This window comes from Brienomyrus brachyistius, chromosome 10 (assembly GCF_023856365.1).
Source record: "Brienomyrus brachyistius isolate T26 chromosome 10, BBRACH_0.4, whole genome shotgun sequence".
Lineage (NCBI taxonomy): Eukaryota > Metazoa > Chordata > Actinopteri > Osteoglossiformes > Mormyridae > Brienomyrus > Brienomyrus brachyistius.
Window position 1 is genome coordinate 1,467,956 of NC_064542.1, and position 18,348 is coordinate 1,486,303.

The following is an 18,348-nucleotide window of genomic DNA, read 5'->3' on the forward strand; positions in this document are numbered from 1 at the left end:
TCTTATTCACTATGAACATGTGTCAGAAATACAAAAAAAGGTTTCTCTTATTACTTTTTGGTGCACCTAGGAGTTCACCACCACCCCATTCAAAATACTGGCATGCAAAAAAAGCCATATTGTGTCTTGTGAACTTGGAGGAGCAGTCGTTGAAGGAGCCTCTATAAAAAAGGGAGGAAAAGCATCTCTAAGTACCGTTCATGTCAAACCGACCGAAGGCACGGAGCATGCAGGCTGCAACACAAAGCAATGATGAGCAGCTTTTAAGATTTAAGCGGCACTATTATCACGTGTTTTTTTTTCCTTTTTTTTTGTTTTACACAACGCACCACGGTGCATGCACTCCTTCCAGCTGTCACTCGTATAAACACAATCACATGCAGACCATTCCCCCTTGGGTTAAGCTGTTTAAAATAAAATCAAACACAAGTATCACAGTTGTTTGGGCTAAATGTATCTTGTTTCACCATTCTCCGGCCTCACATTTCCTGTACCTGCGCACTATATTATTGTTTCCAAATGTCACAGAGTCCGCGGAGGTTAAAAATAGCGTTATGCTTCAGTTTGCAAACTCGCAGATTGTCGCGTATACATGATAATCGACGGGAGGGGACGACCGGGTAAGATGAACGTAACACGTCTAGTCCCCAATTAGAGATGAGGAGGGCGGATCCTGGAGTCGAAGGGCTTGTAGTGATTGACGCGATTTGCATGCTGCCTGGCGCAGTTTGATCTGCGAGAGGATCAGAGTTGCTGTTTTCATGTGGGTTTGTGAATTAAAGTTACTGATCAGTCGTGGATCAGACCATAGAAAAGAACTGATTATGCCAAAATAGCAATACCCGAAAATACATATAACTATGGCATTTAAAGGATTGATAGAAAAGTTACCATTCAGACCTCAGCTTCCTTCAACCTGCGTGTGCAGGAGTCAGTGTAAGAACAGTAAGATCTTCCTGGGATTCTTTGTATTGTCTCTTTTTTTGCATTTGGTAACTCTTTTCTGCTACCTGGATCTGCGGTCTGAAGTGCAACGCGAACTTGTGCAAAAAAAGAGAAATGAGATATTAACATCGAGTGCATCTGGTATTAATGAACTGTTTTCTCATGAGCTGCAGCTTATGGACATCAGATACACTCCAGTGGACCCTGAGGTAATTCAAATTAAGACACCCAATCTAACCGAACTAATGCGGCATGCTGTTTTTGTATTTGAAATGGTGGGACTCATAGTTATATTATTATTTTAAAAAATGTTTCACTTATAGAACAAGGCGATAAACAGTTTTACGGACTAGGAAAAGAATAACATTTTGAATGATGCAAGTAATTAGTATTCTGTTTAAGGATGGGAATGGGCAGCATGCATTTCATGTCTTTTAATTTAGTAGGAACATCGTTTTGTTATTACCTTATAGATATCAACATGGTATGCTGTGTTAATGAGGCGATCGGACATTTGCCGCAAGATATGCATTTATTTTGATAAGGTTGGTGTTTAGGGGAATCTGGTTTAGGGGGGTTGGTAGCCACAAGGTCCACCCTCCGGTGCAGATTGCCATGTCTTCATTGGCAAGGTCTCGGCGTAGGGCTGCAAGTGGGCATGCAGGAATCATGATAATCGTATTGTAGGTTCTCATTTTTTGGAGTGTTGCCAAGAGTATTATGGGAGGAAATCCCTAAATTAACTAGATAACCGTTTATCCGTATTTTTATACGTACTTTTTAAATAATGTACGTCATTTTGGTAACTGGCATCGTGGATTATTGTAGATTCACTTCCAGCGACAAGTTGCTGTTCGATCAGCCATGAGGTGATTATGGACTTCGGGTAGCTTTGAGTCGCTAAAGTTTCGAACGTTCTTAGAAGTGAGTAAATCAAAAGTGTCGGTGAAATGCCATATTTCAGGTTGAATTACCGAGGGTCACCGATATATATTTGTTTGTGGACATCCATTTACAAATCTTGCATTTTCCTGAAACCGAACACCTGTTCCCATTCATACCTGTAGCGTCTAAATTAGCTCCTTGAGTTTGCCTGTGCTCCTTTTTATGAGTTTCACGTGTACTATAACGAGATGAATCCAAGCAACGAAGAAAGCCGTAACGAAATCAACACATCATAAACCGTAGCTGTAAATAATGGGGAAAAAATAAAACTGTCTTATAAACATTTGTAACCAACTTCGACTTGCTTACTAACAAGTGTGGGATATTTTGTTTTGCAACATGTTTTGAATTATATATTTTTTTAAACCCTAACCTGAATTAGCCCCCCCCCCCACACACACACACACACACACACACACACACACACCACCACCACCACACCCAAGATACACAATACACCATTGACTACTGGTTTGTAATGAGTTTACTGAGCCCTGGCAAGTGTGTTTAGCTTTTATTTTTAACTGTATACAGCCTGTGGCATAGTGGGGGTCATCGTGCCCCCACACCTCAAGGGTTGCGTGTTGGATTTTTTTCCATTTGTGTGTGTGGAGGGTGGTTATAAGTGTATATTATGATTGTGATAAAAAGCTGTTGTTTTGACGTTGTGGTGCCATTTTTCCAGTCCGTAAAAGGGAAGCTCAATTTTCCCAAAAAAAAAAAAAAAATATATATATATATATAAAATCTTGTATCTTGTTCGGTTATGTATGTTTAAGGTTAGGGCTGGGTAGGGGTTAACGTTGTCATTATTTGGATTGGCGTTTTGCCCGTAGAAATTAATGGACAGTCCCCACAAGGAAATGGACTTTCGCTCTCTCTCTCTCTCTCTCTCTCTTCTGTGTGTGTGTGTGTGTGTGTGTGTGTGTGTGTGTGTGTGGAGTTACCATGTTCTCCCCAAGTTCCTTTGGTTTTCCTCTGTGGACTCTGGTTTTCCATCATGGCCCAAAGATTTAAGTGGACAGTTGTTTTTTAAAAATGCGCCGTGCGTGCGCGACGTCCTAGCCAGCATGTGCGCTGCGCTGCCCGGCACAGGCTCCAGCAGGTGCCCTGTGCTGCCTGGCACAGCTCTGCTCTGCGTAAGCAGTTATGAAAAATGGATGGATGGATATACACAGCTGCATATTTACACTGGGCAAGTAAGCAAACATCTTTGTAAGAATCCAAAAACTTTTAACTTCAGTCTTCATTAACACTAACAAAGTGGTCTTTGTAAAATTACCTGGCAATCATAAAAACACTTAATGGATTTGTAGGCATAACGAAATTGGGGGAAAATAAGGTTTCCATTAAAATAATTTTACATTTTTAAAAAATATTTTAAAAGCCTTTAGGACGCTCAGTCCATTTTTTAATTCCCATAAAATGTGTTGCATATACTCTACATTTCAAACAAACTATACATTATTGTTCTGCGTCACAAAAGCACTTTATAATTTTCCCTAAAGAGTAATATAATAGTATTTGCATTGTATAACATGGTTGCGCTATTTTGTAGATTATTTTTTTAGAAAGCAGCACTTCCGTTTAAATACGGTAAGATCTGTAATGCACTCGTATGCCCCCTGGAGGCTGTTACGGTCAAAGGATGAAGAAAAAATCCGCATCACGAGTGCCGCAGTCGCGGTGCTAAGGAAATATGATGCGTCTATACAGTTTAAATGAGGACCTACTGTATCATTAGATGGTGCCTGGTAAGTTGGACAAATTGAAAACATTCGTTGTCTGGAGGGGTTTTCATTGCTTATACAGTATAACACCGTGTATACAGCATGTAACTTATTTTAATTTTTATAACTTATATCCCATTACTCCTGATTTTTGTGATGTAGATGGAATAGTGCCCTAAACAAAAGTTACTTAATATCTTGTGGTCAAAGTTAAGACTTTAGCATCTTGGCTGCTATGTACCTACGTCTCAAATGGATTAATGAGTATCGAAGGGCACAGCCATTGCGAAACTGAAAGCAACAGTGCATAGTAACTTATCGTATCTAAGCTATGAATGAATTATATCTAGTAATGCCAATAATTATATTCTATAATTTATATAAAAGTCTTTTAAACACATTTCTGGGGTATAGCATAGCTTGGTGGCTCAGTCATTAGCATCGTTGCCTCGGAAACCCATTAAATCACACTCCTACTCTGTATGTGTGTGGTTTTTGCGTGTTTCTTTATACAAACCACAGAGGTGCAGTTATGTGAACTGGCATCTCCTAAACTGCCATTATTGTGTCCATGTGATCCTTGCAATAGACTGCATCCTGTCTAGGCCTCTGCCATGTGGCTCCAGGCTTTTCCCACCTAAATATGTGCTTCTGGGAAAATGGGTCTTAATTCTTTTTCTTTTTGATTTTTTTTTTTTATTTTATTTTATTTATTGATCAGGGACATAGATCCATTGCATATGTATTAGATCGTTGGGTACTAATTGACACGGGTGAATGGCTCAGTGGGTTGCACTGACTGGCACCTCCCGGGTTGGGGATTTGAGTCCCACTTGTGCTCTGAATTTGCATGTTCCTTCTGGGTTTTGAAGGTTTCCACCAGGCACTCCAGTCTGCTCAGTAGTCCAAATACATGAGGTTAGACTACTGTAAGTGATGTCTCTGAATTGCAAGCAGATTATGATGTGTGTGCATGCATGTGCCCTGAGATATACTGTCACCCTGTTCACCATCTAAACTAGCCATATGTGCTATACTGCCTGGAATAGGCTCCACCCCCCCCCCCTCCCCGCAATCACCCTCATTATGGTGGTCAGTTAGAAGATGGATGCATAGTTGTTACCAATTCAGTAATTACTAGCTTTGCAGGCTGCAGTTACTTACTTACTTTTGCTAAAGCTATCAAGGTATGTACTAGACTATAATGAAATCGATATGGCAATATAGATATGGTTTCTGTCCAGGTGGTATGAAATGACTTGATGTAAAAAATTCAACGTTGAATGAATGTTACATTTTGTTTAACATGTTACCAAACAACTTGCACAAATAATATAAACCTCTGGATACTCCTTCTGCAATACAGATTCCATGATCCTCCTCACTGGCTCAATAAGTATTGTTTTACTTAAAGAGGATGTTCCAATCAGTTGAATTGGATGGTTAGTGGTTAAATAAAACAAAATTCTTACATTACTTATCAAAGTACTTCACTGCGAAGACTGCATTCCCGGATTAAGTGCCTTGTCAGTCCGGACATATTTTCAGAGCTCTATCTATTTTTGTGACCAATTATAAGATAACATATAGGTTTTCCTGAAGCCTTACATTCTTGCCGGCCTGGGAAAAGGTTTGGCGTAGTACAGCCTGCAGCCAGAGACACAGAGGGAAGGTGAGGAGAACACATGTCCAGATCTGGAGAATCACAGGCAAGATCACCCAAGCTTTTATGAGAAGACATTACTACAAATGCACCTGCCGTAAAGGCAAGAATAGAGGAGACCTTACTGATTCAGGATGAGTGAAATGCTAAAGATCCATCTGGGATTCATTTGTACAGTTAACACAGTCTGTCTACGCAAATATAACATTATGCAACCCAAGTCACATATTCTGGATGCTTCCATAAGCCTTCAATTTTCATATTTTTTTTCCCCTCAATTGTGAATCAGAAAATTGGCATATTTGATTCCCAAGGTTAGTATTATGCTAAAAAGCTTCAGCAAACTGGCAACATAAAGAGGAATTTATTTGTCGTTTTACTGGATGATATTCAAGTAAAATTGAATAGAGTAACAGAACGGTCATCAAAATTCATAATGGAAAATGGATCATGAAGTCACCATCAAAGCTATGTTCTCAACATGGTGAATTCAGCTCCATTCTCCTTGTCTGGATGGCCGCATAGAAACTGAAACGTCAACGCTGAATGAATAAAGTTACCATAGAGACGTCTGCATGGTGTTGGATAACAGTTGGGACACTGAGGGATTTGATGAACCTTGCTAGAATGGATTTTTATCCTGCGCTACATCATAGCTTCTTGACATCACTAGCTAAAAATGTCAGTAGAGGATCCTGAAAATGACTCTGTGCCAAGTTTTAAAATATATAATATATTTTCAAAGGGTGAATATTTCTAGAAATGAATCTTTCTAGAAATGGGTAACTCGATTTCGGGGATCTTGGCTGAGATTTTGCAAACACCAGCTTCAAAAGGCAAGACAGGCCAAGTGAGATCAAAGCAGAACAGGCACAGTAAGGAAGGTAAATAACCAATTTCCCTGTTTCTGCGTGCTGTGGCAGGCGTCCAATAACCAGTATGAAACCACTGACTTTCATACCCATGGACCTAAAAACCGGCCCTCACCTTTGTAACTAAATCAAATGGAATGCTTAGTTCAGCAATGTGATCTCTAACAAGAATGAAACATAACAACTCCATTGTTCAGGAGAGCAGCCGCTCATAGCTCTATTAAAACAAGGATGTCAAAGTAACACACAGAGGTTCATAAAACCAGTGGAAACGGAAGTGTGCACATAGCAATTAAAGCTGAAGTATGCCTGGGGATATTAACGCATAGTGAATAATTCTTTCCAAAAATGCTACATAGGCTCACAGTGACTGGTGACACGCTGACATACTCATCTATATATGGAACATAATTAGACATGAAAACTGATAAGTAAATTTCATCCAGAAAAGGGACTGCAAAACACTGCATGCATCTTCATTCACTTTTTTTTTTTTACAGGAGAAAGAGATTTAGAGCTATATTTAAATTACCATTCATTACCTCGTCATTATTTGGTCCAAAGGTTACATAATGGTTAAGGGCATGGATTTTTAAGCCAAATGTTACTTCTCTGGTACTCGGAAGTAAGGTTTTTAATTTGAGTTGGTCGTTGAAATATTCAGGAGGGAAACTAGATATGAATAATTGCATACAACTTTGCATAAAAGTGATTATTTCCATCCGTCCAACTTCTGACTTCTTGTATCGGTCATGGTCCGTGTTCTAACCACTCGTCCTGCTCAGAGTTACCTGAAGTATATGTCTATCAACACAGGGCTCCTTCTGGAAAGGATGCCAGTCCATCTTAGGACACAAACACAATCATGCACTTTAGACAATTTAGAGACACCAATTAGTCTAACTGCATGTCTTTTGACTATGGAAGGAATCCCACCCAGTGAGACGCCATTTCTAAGTCTAATTATGTGAATACTGTAATTCAGCATTCTATGCTGTAGTTATTAGTGACATTTGTGAACTATTTCATTGTGTTATTATTGTCCAGTATGAATGTGTGCGGAGATGTAAGCAGGCTGACCAAAGAATGTATAGTAATTGCGGGAATACGAGGTTATGATTATGATAACAGCGTAACCGCGAATATAACTTTTTTTTTCTCTTTGCACTGATTAGAGGATTTGAAAAATTAATTTCTTTCAAGTCATTTCAAAAATGTGGTTGTTCATGTAATTATATCATCAAAATTGCTCAGCCCTGTTGGTTTGCATGTGTGTTTGTTGGGCTAGCCCTTTGAATATCCCCTCAGATACTTCGATTCCCTCTATCACTGAGAAGTCATCTGTTGAACCCAGAGTCTTGAAACATTAGATTAATTGTCCTCAGGTGGTGTCTGAGCACAGTGCGTTCCTTACCACAGGGGGTGGGGGGGGGGGGATGGTGCTCTTAGCCAATGACATGTAACTAAAACTGTTTCTTGTGAAAAGACTCCAGGAATTTTATTTTTTTCTTCAGGCTTGACCAAGTATAACCGCAGTTTACTCATAGTAAGCCGTGATTTATTTTGCTCAGGGTGATTAAATTTAGACCAGTTAGCTGATTTTCATAACCAGTTCATCGGGGAAAGTTTAAGCTATGTACTAACCTTTCATGTAGTGAGGACAAGGTTTAAAGCAAACTGGGTCACTGGGTCGTCTTTGATTAGAACAGTTCCTTCATTTGAATATTATCTGTGTCGCAAACAGTTTACCATACAGTATCTATGTATCGCCCCATAGCAGTGTCTCCCAGTCCGGTCCTCGGGGATCCCAAGTCAGTCCACGCTTTTACTCCTTCCAAGCTCCCTGCCAGACAGTCCACATGCGCAAACATAGACTGTCTGGATCCCCAAGGACCAGACTGGGAAACGCTGCCCTACAGAGTTACCGCCACCTGCCAAAGCAGTCAGTGAACCCTTCTAACTATTCATCATTGCTAAAATTATACTCGCTCATTTGGCAATATTAATGAATCCTGCCTGTTGGTCTCCGCTGTCTTAAGAATAGAAATTTTACTTGGGAGCTGTGTTAATGATTTCTGTGACCTGCAGCAGTAACAGAATCTCACAGCACTTTTTGCAATGCAGTTTGGCCAGTTTGTGAAACATTATGGATTGTTGTGAATGTGTCATAGCAACTGTGTATACAAAACGTTGCACAGCATACAGTTTTGAAAGTAAAATAACCAAATATATAATTAGGAAGTGCTGCTTCATTAACATACTGTAGTTGACGTTTGTCATGTGGATCACAGATGTACAGTTGACGTTTCCGTGGGTCTTCGGGATCCTGATTTTATGAATCTTATCTTTTAGTAAAGTACAGTACTTGGTTCATGACTGATTCCTTTAATAGAATTCAGGTTCCTCTCCTCCAATCATGAAGCTGAATTCAGATTAAATTCCAAACTCCCTGCTTTGTCATTATTTATAACACAGATCTCTATGTGCCCTGTAATGGACTGTAAACCTGTCCAGGATTCCCTTCTACCCTTGTACCCTGTGCTTCCTGAAGACTCAGAGTGTTTCTCAGTACTGGATAGATGAGTCAATAAATTAGACCTAAAGTGTTGCGATGTGAATCCTTGTAGTTGTAAAATAAGACAAAAACATTTTTAATAGCTGTGCTATTCCGAAGAATCCGACATTGTTTTTCAGAGAACAGGTGTCATTCTTTATTTATTACTGCAAGAAATCGCTGTTGAACGTTTGATTGTGCTTAATTATGCATAGTCTGTACTACAAACTGCACCTGCTTCTACTTAAAGTCAACTCAAGGCCCTCATGGCAAAACAGATGGCTGCTGATTTTGGGATACAAAATCTATAAAATGTCCAGTATGGCTGAAAAAAATGTATAAGAGGAATGTTTGTTTTCTTCTAATCACTGTCGTTCATTAAAGATAAATTTAATGTTATTGTTAGCTTCATAATAATCAGCCTCTTTAATACATCTCAATGTGCAGCAAGGTGGAAAAAACAATGTTTATCGACTCCACAGCTCCTACCATATCTGTGTTCATATATTCTGGCATATGATTTACTTTCTGTTATTGAATAGCCTGACATAAGTATATATACAAATATGTACGTATGTATTTTCAAGATACAGTGGCAATAAATCAACAACTATAGCTCATATATTGGTTTACTTTACACGGGAGTCAGCTTTCTTTCACTCATTGAAATGTCAAAATACCAAACCTTCCGCTTTTGTAAAGTCGGTCTGCGTCTTTTAGTATCTACAAGTTATTGCTTTGCGATTTTTTTTTTTCTGACATGTTGCTGCCTTTTCACTGCAATCCATCTGCAGCTGTGCTTGTGCATTACTCACCAACTTGCCCTAAATGACGTCATCGTCATAATCATAACCTTTCCAGTTATTATAAAGTAACTCATTACTGAATATGTACATTCCCAGTATAAACTGTGACATTGTGTCCTTTCAAGGTGAAGCACAAGGGAAGAACATTATGTGGACATATAATTAAAAAATACTGGATATGTGCTGCATACAGTACAACTGCATAGTATTCTCTCTAAACTGAACAGGGCTAACATCTAACTATACACATGCATAATAAATTGTTCTGATTTTAAATCAAATCTAATCTTGTACATAAACTTCAAAAGCTTAAAAACACTCATAGATTTCTATTAAAGTCATATCACTCCATCCTTCTAGGTCTTTCTGAAAATCTGATCTCCATTGCAAATAGTTTTGTGGAAGCTGCTGAATACATCCTGGAGTTTTTTTCCCCAACTAATTTTGATTTGCATCCTTTAAAGGAGATCAGGGTGTTTTTACCATTTTACTATTCGAAGGCAAAATTAACAAGACTCCATAGTCAACACTGTTTTATTCTTAAACAGACGTACAACGTCTAATGTAACCTTATTTTCATATGTAGCATAAAATATGTTCTGTTAAGGACAGGATTGACATTCTTCTCAAAGCACCGTTATGAATAAACATTTGGTTCTGCTGTTACGTTAATCACACGTGGAAATGGAAATGGATTTGGTGCACCGGGTTTTGGCTTGCATTTACAGTGATATCTTTACGACTTACACAGACCTTAGGCCCTTCCGTGTTACGCATACTCACCTGCCAGCAAGATCCCTAATTAAGTCTGATTTACAGTCCTTGCATTCCTGAAGCATTTAAAGAATGGCACGATTGCACTTGCTGGGTTGTTGTCGACACAAGGATCAGCTATAAAACACTGACGCATTTTACGATATTAGAGTAACTGTCACAGACGCCCCTCGCATTTCTCCCTCACCATTATCTCCAGCATCCACCCAATTTTGTGTCCATAATAAACTGCCATTCTTGAAACACTACATGTAAATAATACTACAGATAGATCAGATATGTAACTGGCAACATAACACGTGTTGTACGCAGCTGTGTAGGATGTCGTGGGCAGACTATGACCGTATCTTTGTCAAAAACATCTTTTGGGCCCAAGAGGAAATTTTTATACATTTGTGCTCGAGTTAGGAGACCTGATTTCATTCTTTATTTTAAGACAAACATACTTTTTTTTTTCTCGTAATTTCCCTCCAAAATAAAACTCAATAAAATTCGACTCCCAACTTGTATATACTATGCATGTGCTGTTCCTCAGACTGCACAAAAGGTTTTACATTGTATCAAAAAATCCTATGATGTATGTTTCACAGACACATCACTTGGTATGATAGTGTGAATCATGTTCTCAGATTGCTGTGAGAACATGTGGAGACTTTGTAGCAGACTGCTTTCAGTGTATGCTACAACTGACATACCAGGGCATAAAACAATAAGCTAATACTCCATATAACGTAGTCATGTGAGATCTCGCTAACCTTTCACTAATTAAATCATAATTCTGCCACATAATGTTTATTTACATAACTGCTATTTTCAGTCATAACTTTTGGATCCGTGATTTATAAATGATGGTACATTTTATTCTACTTGTTTTCTTTTTACGTAAATCAGCGTGATGTAGGACAGACATGCCACTGCGCGTCCTTTTTGTCATTTAAATCTGTTAAAGCATAAGTCTCTTCGAGTTCACACGGTGTGAGGTGTACATCAAGTGTCTACCAGCAGGATTTAAGGAGAGAATGTCCAGTATGGTTATCTTCCTGTTTGACCAGTGGTTCTGGAAGTCATCAGGGAATTCCCTCGTCCTTTTTGTCATATCAGAACATTTTCTCTTTTTTACCATATTCAAAATGTTTCTTCTCTGTTGCTAAGGTGCACCCTACTCCCATGTCATATTTGTTAATATCTGAGAAACCTCAAGTGAAGTTTGAGATAGCTGCAAATGGAGACCCTGAGAAGTTGACGGAGCGCTTTTTTTTTTTTTTTTGTGACCTCGAGAAGACACTTGTAAATTGAATGTAAGGAATGATGCCAAAGCAACCTGCAGTTCAGTAATTCATCTTAGGAAGAGTGAGTGTTGTTCTCTGAGCTTCAAGCTAACAGTCATTAGCAATTATCGGAGTGTGTTTTCATTTTGCTGATGCTGGTACATACTATGAGCCTTATTCCAACAATTCATAGGAGATTAAAGCAAATGGATATAACAGTTACTAATTACATTTTGCACATCTACATGTGGATCACAGATGGACCGAATTATAATTCTTTTCTCATGCTATTTGTTCTTTCCAATTGATGTATTATATTGCATGCTAACGTACTTTCATCCTTAAAAAAATGATTCTAGGTTTAACAATAGATGCGCATCCTTTTGATAGAATCTCAGTTGATTTATTTAGCAATAATTTTAACGGATTTTGGAGCTTACACTGTTACCAAAGCCTTGTGCTAGTTGTATTTTCAGAAACGGACAATATAACTTATTTACCAGTGCTGTAAATCACAGGCAAGGCCGAAACCAGTGTCATCAACAAGATATAATTTTCCCGCAGATTAATGTAAAAATGTGCTAATAAAATGACTAGGCTGTGACGTTGAGAAAGGAGACATTGATCGATGGTAGAATAGCGAAAGCCAGCCTCGACTGTTGCTGCAGAGCAGATGTGGGGCCACATTTACAAAAACCGTTTAATGTGGTTTCTTGGTTGTCCCAAATTGGGATTGTTCAAAGCCACAACGCACGGTCTATGTGCCAAGAGGCAAGGTTGGTTGAGCGGTTGGGGGAATGAGCGGGGGACAAACCTGAGGTAGCAGGTGGAAAAACATATTAACCAAATCACTGACAGGTGCTGTGAAATCCCAGGCTGAAGGTTCAAATAGAAAACCCAGCATGGAGAATTGGATGAAGATGCCAGGGTTGGCAGGGAGCCACCCAAAGCAAGATGTTGCTCCACAGTTACCCCACTCTGCAAGTGTAGTGGATTTTATGAATCTCGTCTTAAAATGTGCCTTTATACCAGGACTTTCTTCAATGGATCCTGAAGGTAAATTTCCTTACGTCCAGATTCCATGCGTTTCCAAACCAATGATGTCTTCAGAGGAAAGGAAATTTGCTTGGAGCAATAAGGAAAGGATGTTCATGCAAAAGTTTTCCTAGCTAACCCTCTCTACTTCTGCCAGGAATATAGCCCCAGACAAAAGCAAATCTCCAATCATGCATATCAATAGTAATGTTGCAGGAGGGCATTTTGGAGATGGGGATATGTTCATCAATTGCCGTAACCATTTCACAATGTCTTATTAGCTTCCCTCCATTCACACATCACATTCTCTTTGTAAATAGGTACTGAGGTTTAGTGTTTTACTCAAAACAGCTTCGATAAGACATAACCCAAAACAAACCGTGGGCTATAATTTCAGAAATCTGGAAAGTATTTGTTATCACAATCATCTGGTCAGCTTTAAACACATTTATTTTACACGGTAAGTAATTAATTTTGCTGTCTCCTGTATGCCAGGCTCTCATTTTGCTGGGCTAATTTATAATCAAATAATTATAAGGAAAATACTGTGGTACATTCAGGAAAACATGCATATTCCTTCGTTACAGATTAAATTATTCTGAAGTTGTTTGTTTGTGTAAGATTGGTCTTTAGAACATTTTTTTCCTCACCTAATTGTTTCTACACTTCAAATCTCATTTCAATCCCCTTCACCCTGAGTGGACATAATACACTAAATAATCGAGTGTGTTTATTGGGCCGCGTTGTCTGAAATGCTGCCATTTCAAACGTGATTCGTTGTGCCATTTTAGCTCAGTACAGCATGGTTTGTGATAAAATATTCCACAGTTAACACTGGTAGTTCGTACTTTGCAATACTCTGTTTTATTCTTTGTTAATCTGGCAGTCATGCTTCACACTCGCCAGACGTTAGGGTAGAACATACAAAAAGTATGGCAGTATACAAAAATCTGGAATGTGTTAATGAAACATTATGACAACCTGATGTGTCCAGAAAGTCTTTAAAATTTTACCCAGAAGTTACATGTCCACTACAATAAAAAATTATAGTGTACTTATGTGTTAAACATGTGGGCTTGCTGAGAGCGAGATGGTCTCTTTGCTCAAGAAAAAAATCTGGGGTCTAATTAAATATGAAGCATTGGGAGCACAACATTTTCATAACGTTCACCTAATGCGCTCTTTAATCTCCAGACCTGATGCAACTGCAGTAATCCTGGCACTTACTGAGTCTGCTCATATGAGCTCAGGTTATGTTTGAGATAACACCAATGTTGGATGAAACACCAAACAAGCCACACGGAGGAGCTATGACCTTCCTAGAAATGCATTGGAATAAATGTATCAATCTCTAATGGAAAGGAGAGCCACGTTAATAATTAATGCAATTCCGGAGCAAAAAAAGCAGCTCGTATTCTCTTCCATATTATTTTTCCAATCTCAAGCTGCTGCGTGGAAACGCTGCGCGGTTTAACACAGACCTCAAAATGCCTCTCACAGACTGATAGCTGCCAATGACAAGACTGGGCAAAAAACAAGTCGTACTTCCAAGTGAATGAACTTGAATTAAACTAGAAGGTTCTGGTATGGACGTCCGAGATGTCAGTGTGAGCAGAATGCATAAAATGTTCAGCTGTGCAACAGTGCGAAAAACATTTATAATGCAATAGACCAGTAAAGCAGAACCCGTTAAAGAAAAAAAATGAAGAAAAGAGGAATGGGAAGTCAGTCTGGGTCGATTCATTCAGTATAAGGTCTAGCCTGGGGGCGATGGGTGTCTTTTATGAGACATAAGCTGCAGAAAGACATTGGAAGCGGGAATTAGTCATTTGGAGGTCATGTGAGTGATACAAAGAGGGACTTTGGATGCGATTCAGCATAGCATCCCCTTTGAGACTCTGTCCATTACCCATGTTGCCTTTCTACCTCAAATTTATTTCCCTTGTAAAATGTTAAGTAAATATATCACATGAGAAGATTAGGGTTGGGCTAATTGTTCTCCGCGTACTGGAAAGTGCCGGCTGTCTCCGTGAACAACTTTGGACCGTAAAATGATGTGATCAGACGGGACACAGCGAACGGGTCATGAGAGGCTGTGGCCCGATGAACAAAGCGGCCAGATTGTTTGTTACGCTCAGAAAGTATTTTATGGATTGCCAAGGCTTTGTTTGGATGTTCTCTCAGTGTGCGTGTTGACGCCGACAGCAGTTTAATCCATGATAACCGCGGCTCTGCTTATTTACATAATTCAAATTAGAATTGTATTTTTTAGTTCTCAGTTTTCACGTTAAACAATGAGTTGCCCGGGATTATGTCTGTTTATGCCTCTTGTTTATCATAAGTTTGATGTATTTTGACAGCTTATTTTACAGCTCGTAAGAGCTTTAACCAGTTTAGAAAAGTGCATGTACACACATGAACCATACTACCCAGTGAGATTATGGAAATCAGTGATTTCTCTGAACTAGAGGCCACATCGCAATCTGCACCTAATTGTAGCCAGGTGTTCTGCACAAATCGGAAAAAAACTGCTGAAAGTGAAGCAGCAGAAGTGGAGAATAAAAATTATAAAAAATATGAAATATACAAAATAGGAAAGATCAACAAATAATCAACTGCATATATAACTGTTTGTATCCTCTGTCAAATTATATTTGTAGACAGCCTCAGCTAATTGTTATATTCATGGCAATAAATGTTTGTTTTTATGTTTTTCTTAATTACATTTGATTAGATGTAGAGATTAAATGCTCTTTTCTTTGTTTTTAAACCCCCTGACCCAAACAACACTTACCTCCAAGATTACAGTTGTAATTTATCGATTTAGCAGATGCTTTAAAACAAAGCAGGGTTAGGGTTAGGTTAGGTTAGGTTAGGGTTAGGGTTAGGGTCAGACAAACCCTAGAGCAGTTGGAGGTTAAAGGTCTTGCTCTGGGGCCCAACAGTGAAATCACTCCTAAATCTGGGATTTGAAAAAGTGACCTTCTGGTGCCATTTATAGTGTACCAACCTGCTGAACCGCACTTCCCCCAAAAGAATCACCCACCCCTATTCGAACCTAAAGACACCAGTATTGCTCTTATAGTTCTCTGCTCCGCCAACTGAGCTATCGAAGGGATATATCCTGTATTAGCTGCCTCACCATCACCTGCTCTTCATACTGCCCTTGTTCTCCTTTAAGGTAGATCATAGTCAGAACTTGACCACTGGCACAAGCCCGGTAGAGACCTTCATCCGCTGTTTAACAAACTGCAAAAGGTCCGTTATAGATAATAATATTTTCCTTTGACCTTGAGTGAAGGATTTATATTGGGGATGAAAATTTTAGTAGAAGGCCAAAAAGTATTTCGATGTTTCGACATTAACACAAGTTGAAGTCATATAGTGTTGTGACTTGCATAATACAAAGTACAGACGCTCCTCTACTTATGAACTTTCAACTTATGAACAAAGAGGACTGTAAGTCTAAATTTTGATCACTGGGCTCCCGTTTCCTGTTCACGATATCAATTTTTTTCTGTGCGCCAATTCTGGGTAGTACGACTTCTGGCCGCTACTCCCGCCGCAGCATAGCGTGCGTACTCCCAAAATCCTAGTTCTTTGTACTTGCATGTACCCTTAAAATGATGTTGAATAACGACTTACGGATATTTCAAGTTACGAACGGTCATTCGGAACGTATCTCTTTCGAAAGCAGAGGAGCGCCTGTATTTGTTCAGTACTCCTGTCTTGAGTTAGATTCCCTGTGGTCCAATATAATTCAATTACCCGCCTAAAAACAAGTTTTCCCCAAATATTCTCAGGTTTGTTCATTTATATTACTTCCGTTTAATTACATTTGGAATTAGCAGATTTTTTGTACGTAGGTAATACTAGCCAGATAAAGAATAATCCAGAAGATTTGCTAATATTATCTGTATTTTTTGTAAGAGAGAAGACACGCTGAAATATGTTTGTCATAAGCAAAATGTGACATCATACCACATCTCTGTATTCCATATACAATTATCCATATCCAAATTATCCATATCCAAATAACATTTTATACTTTTTTGGTAATTCTGAAATAAGTTAGAGTATATAAATTTCTCTGTATTCCAGGTACCCTCAACAACTGATGGTTCGTAATTTAGCAGTTAAGGAAAATTGTACATAAAAGTTTCTTTTTTAACTTTAATATTTAGTTATTTTAACATCTGGATATTTTACTGCAGCAATTCAGGTAAAGTACCTTGGTCAACAGAACAGCCCCTCCTAGGATTTGAACCACCTGTTACCCTTTTCCCTTGTTTGATGGCATTTGTTTCTTTGTTTTCCCTAAAATATGAAAAAAGGTCAGGAAAATCCCATATAGGGATGTTATTTTTGATTTGCAGTTAGTTGTGCTCGTCTGCATTTTCCCTGCCTACCAAAAAATACCATCATGGGGATTTTCAGATTCTTTTTGTTCAGATACTTGATGTTTTTCTCATCACTTTACGCACCTTGTTTTGTACATGTGGTTTATAAAAGTGCTGTCAAATGGCAATGGTATTTAGACCATATGGCGATAGCCATTTAGGTGAAAACTTTTAAGCAGCTGTAAATATTTTACAGCAAACACTGTTTCTTCCAGATGTCAGCGTTAAACAATCGTGATTACAATACGCCACAGTTTACACACAGTTTTGGAAACGGGAGCATATGAGCCCAGATGGTACTCCCCTTGCTTATGATATTGGGAGACTGTCAACCTTTGAAAGTTAAAACGGCACTTTAATAAACTACGCTTTTCAACACAGTTTCTTTAATCTTCTGGGAGGGATGCAAATTCCAGCATTCATAGATTGGCTGGAACCTTTTGTGTCGTTGAATTTGGGATATTTAATGAGATAGGAAGTTGGACCAGCTTTAACGTGTTTAAACAAATAATTATGTAGAAAACCATATATACATCAAATATAGAATGAATGATGAATGAAGGCTGGTAGAATGGAATCGTACTGAGCTATCATTATTACTTTAACCCATTAACTACAAAACACTCGTTGCTAATATTGGGTAATATAAGACGAAGGTAGTTCTAAATAGTTTAAGAATACTAGTCTTTGTAGTTCAGCCTACCTGAAATTAATTTGAACATCCCATCTTGTTCTTTGTTAAGAGATACACACAAATACAGGTGAGTAGTGTTGTCAAAAATGTCGAAAGTATGGATTCTATTGTGTATAAAACGGTTTCAGTACTCATTTTTTAATGGTATCAATTCTACAGCCTGCACTTACAGTTTGCTCTGAAGCTGGTAGGTTACCAATATGCATGTCTAGACCTAAGTACAGTGTCACACATGAGGTTTTACTATGGCCTGTCTGCCCTTATCCCCTTGTGCAGCAATTCTCAACTGTGGGTCACGACCCAAATCTGGGTCACAGCAAGTCCTGAAAGGGTCACGAAGCAGAGCTGATTCACTCCCATGCTGATTCACGATCAGATTTCCCAGTCCCAATCCCAGAACTAACCTATATAAACGGGCCTTGGCTCTACAAATGCTTAGCGCATAACTAGTGAACATTCAACCAATCCACGAAGCCAAATCACAGATGCTCAATTTAAAATTCACTGGCACATCCAATCAGATTCGTGCGATAGGCATTGATTGGCGTGAATTGCAGAGTGCGTTGAGTGTTTGATCATTGCGTTAATTTAAACCCGATATAGGGTCGCGAATTAGCTGGCGGGGTAAAAGTTGGGTTGCAGAGCAAAAAGGTGAAGAACCA

At 38.8% G+C, this 18,348-nt stretch overlaps 1 protein-coding gene across 3 annotated transcripts in view; it reads left to right on the forward strand.

The window, feature by feature from the left end:
* The first annotated feature begins 701 nt into the window (after positions 1-701).
* LOC125750956 (ectodysplasin-A-like) overlaps positions 702-18,348 on the forward strand; it is a 54,909-nt gene continuing 37,262 nt past the window's right edge. For all 3 annotated transcript variants that reach the window (XM_049029339.1, XM_049029340.1, XM_049029342.1), the window contains exon 1: positions 702-1,154. In XM_049029339.1, the coding sequence (XP_048885296.1) occupies positions 861-1,154 (294 nt within the window). In that variant the 5' untranslated portion in view covers positions 702-860. The remainder of the gene's footprint in view (positions 1,155-18,348) is intronic.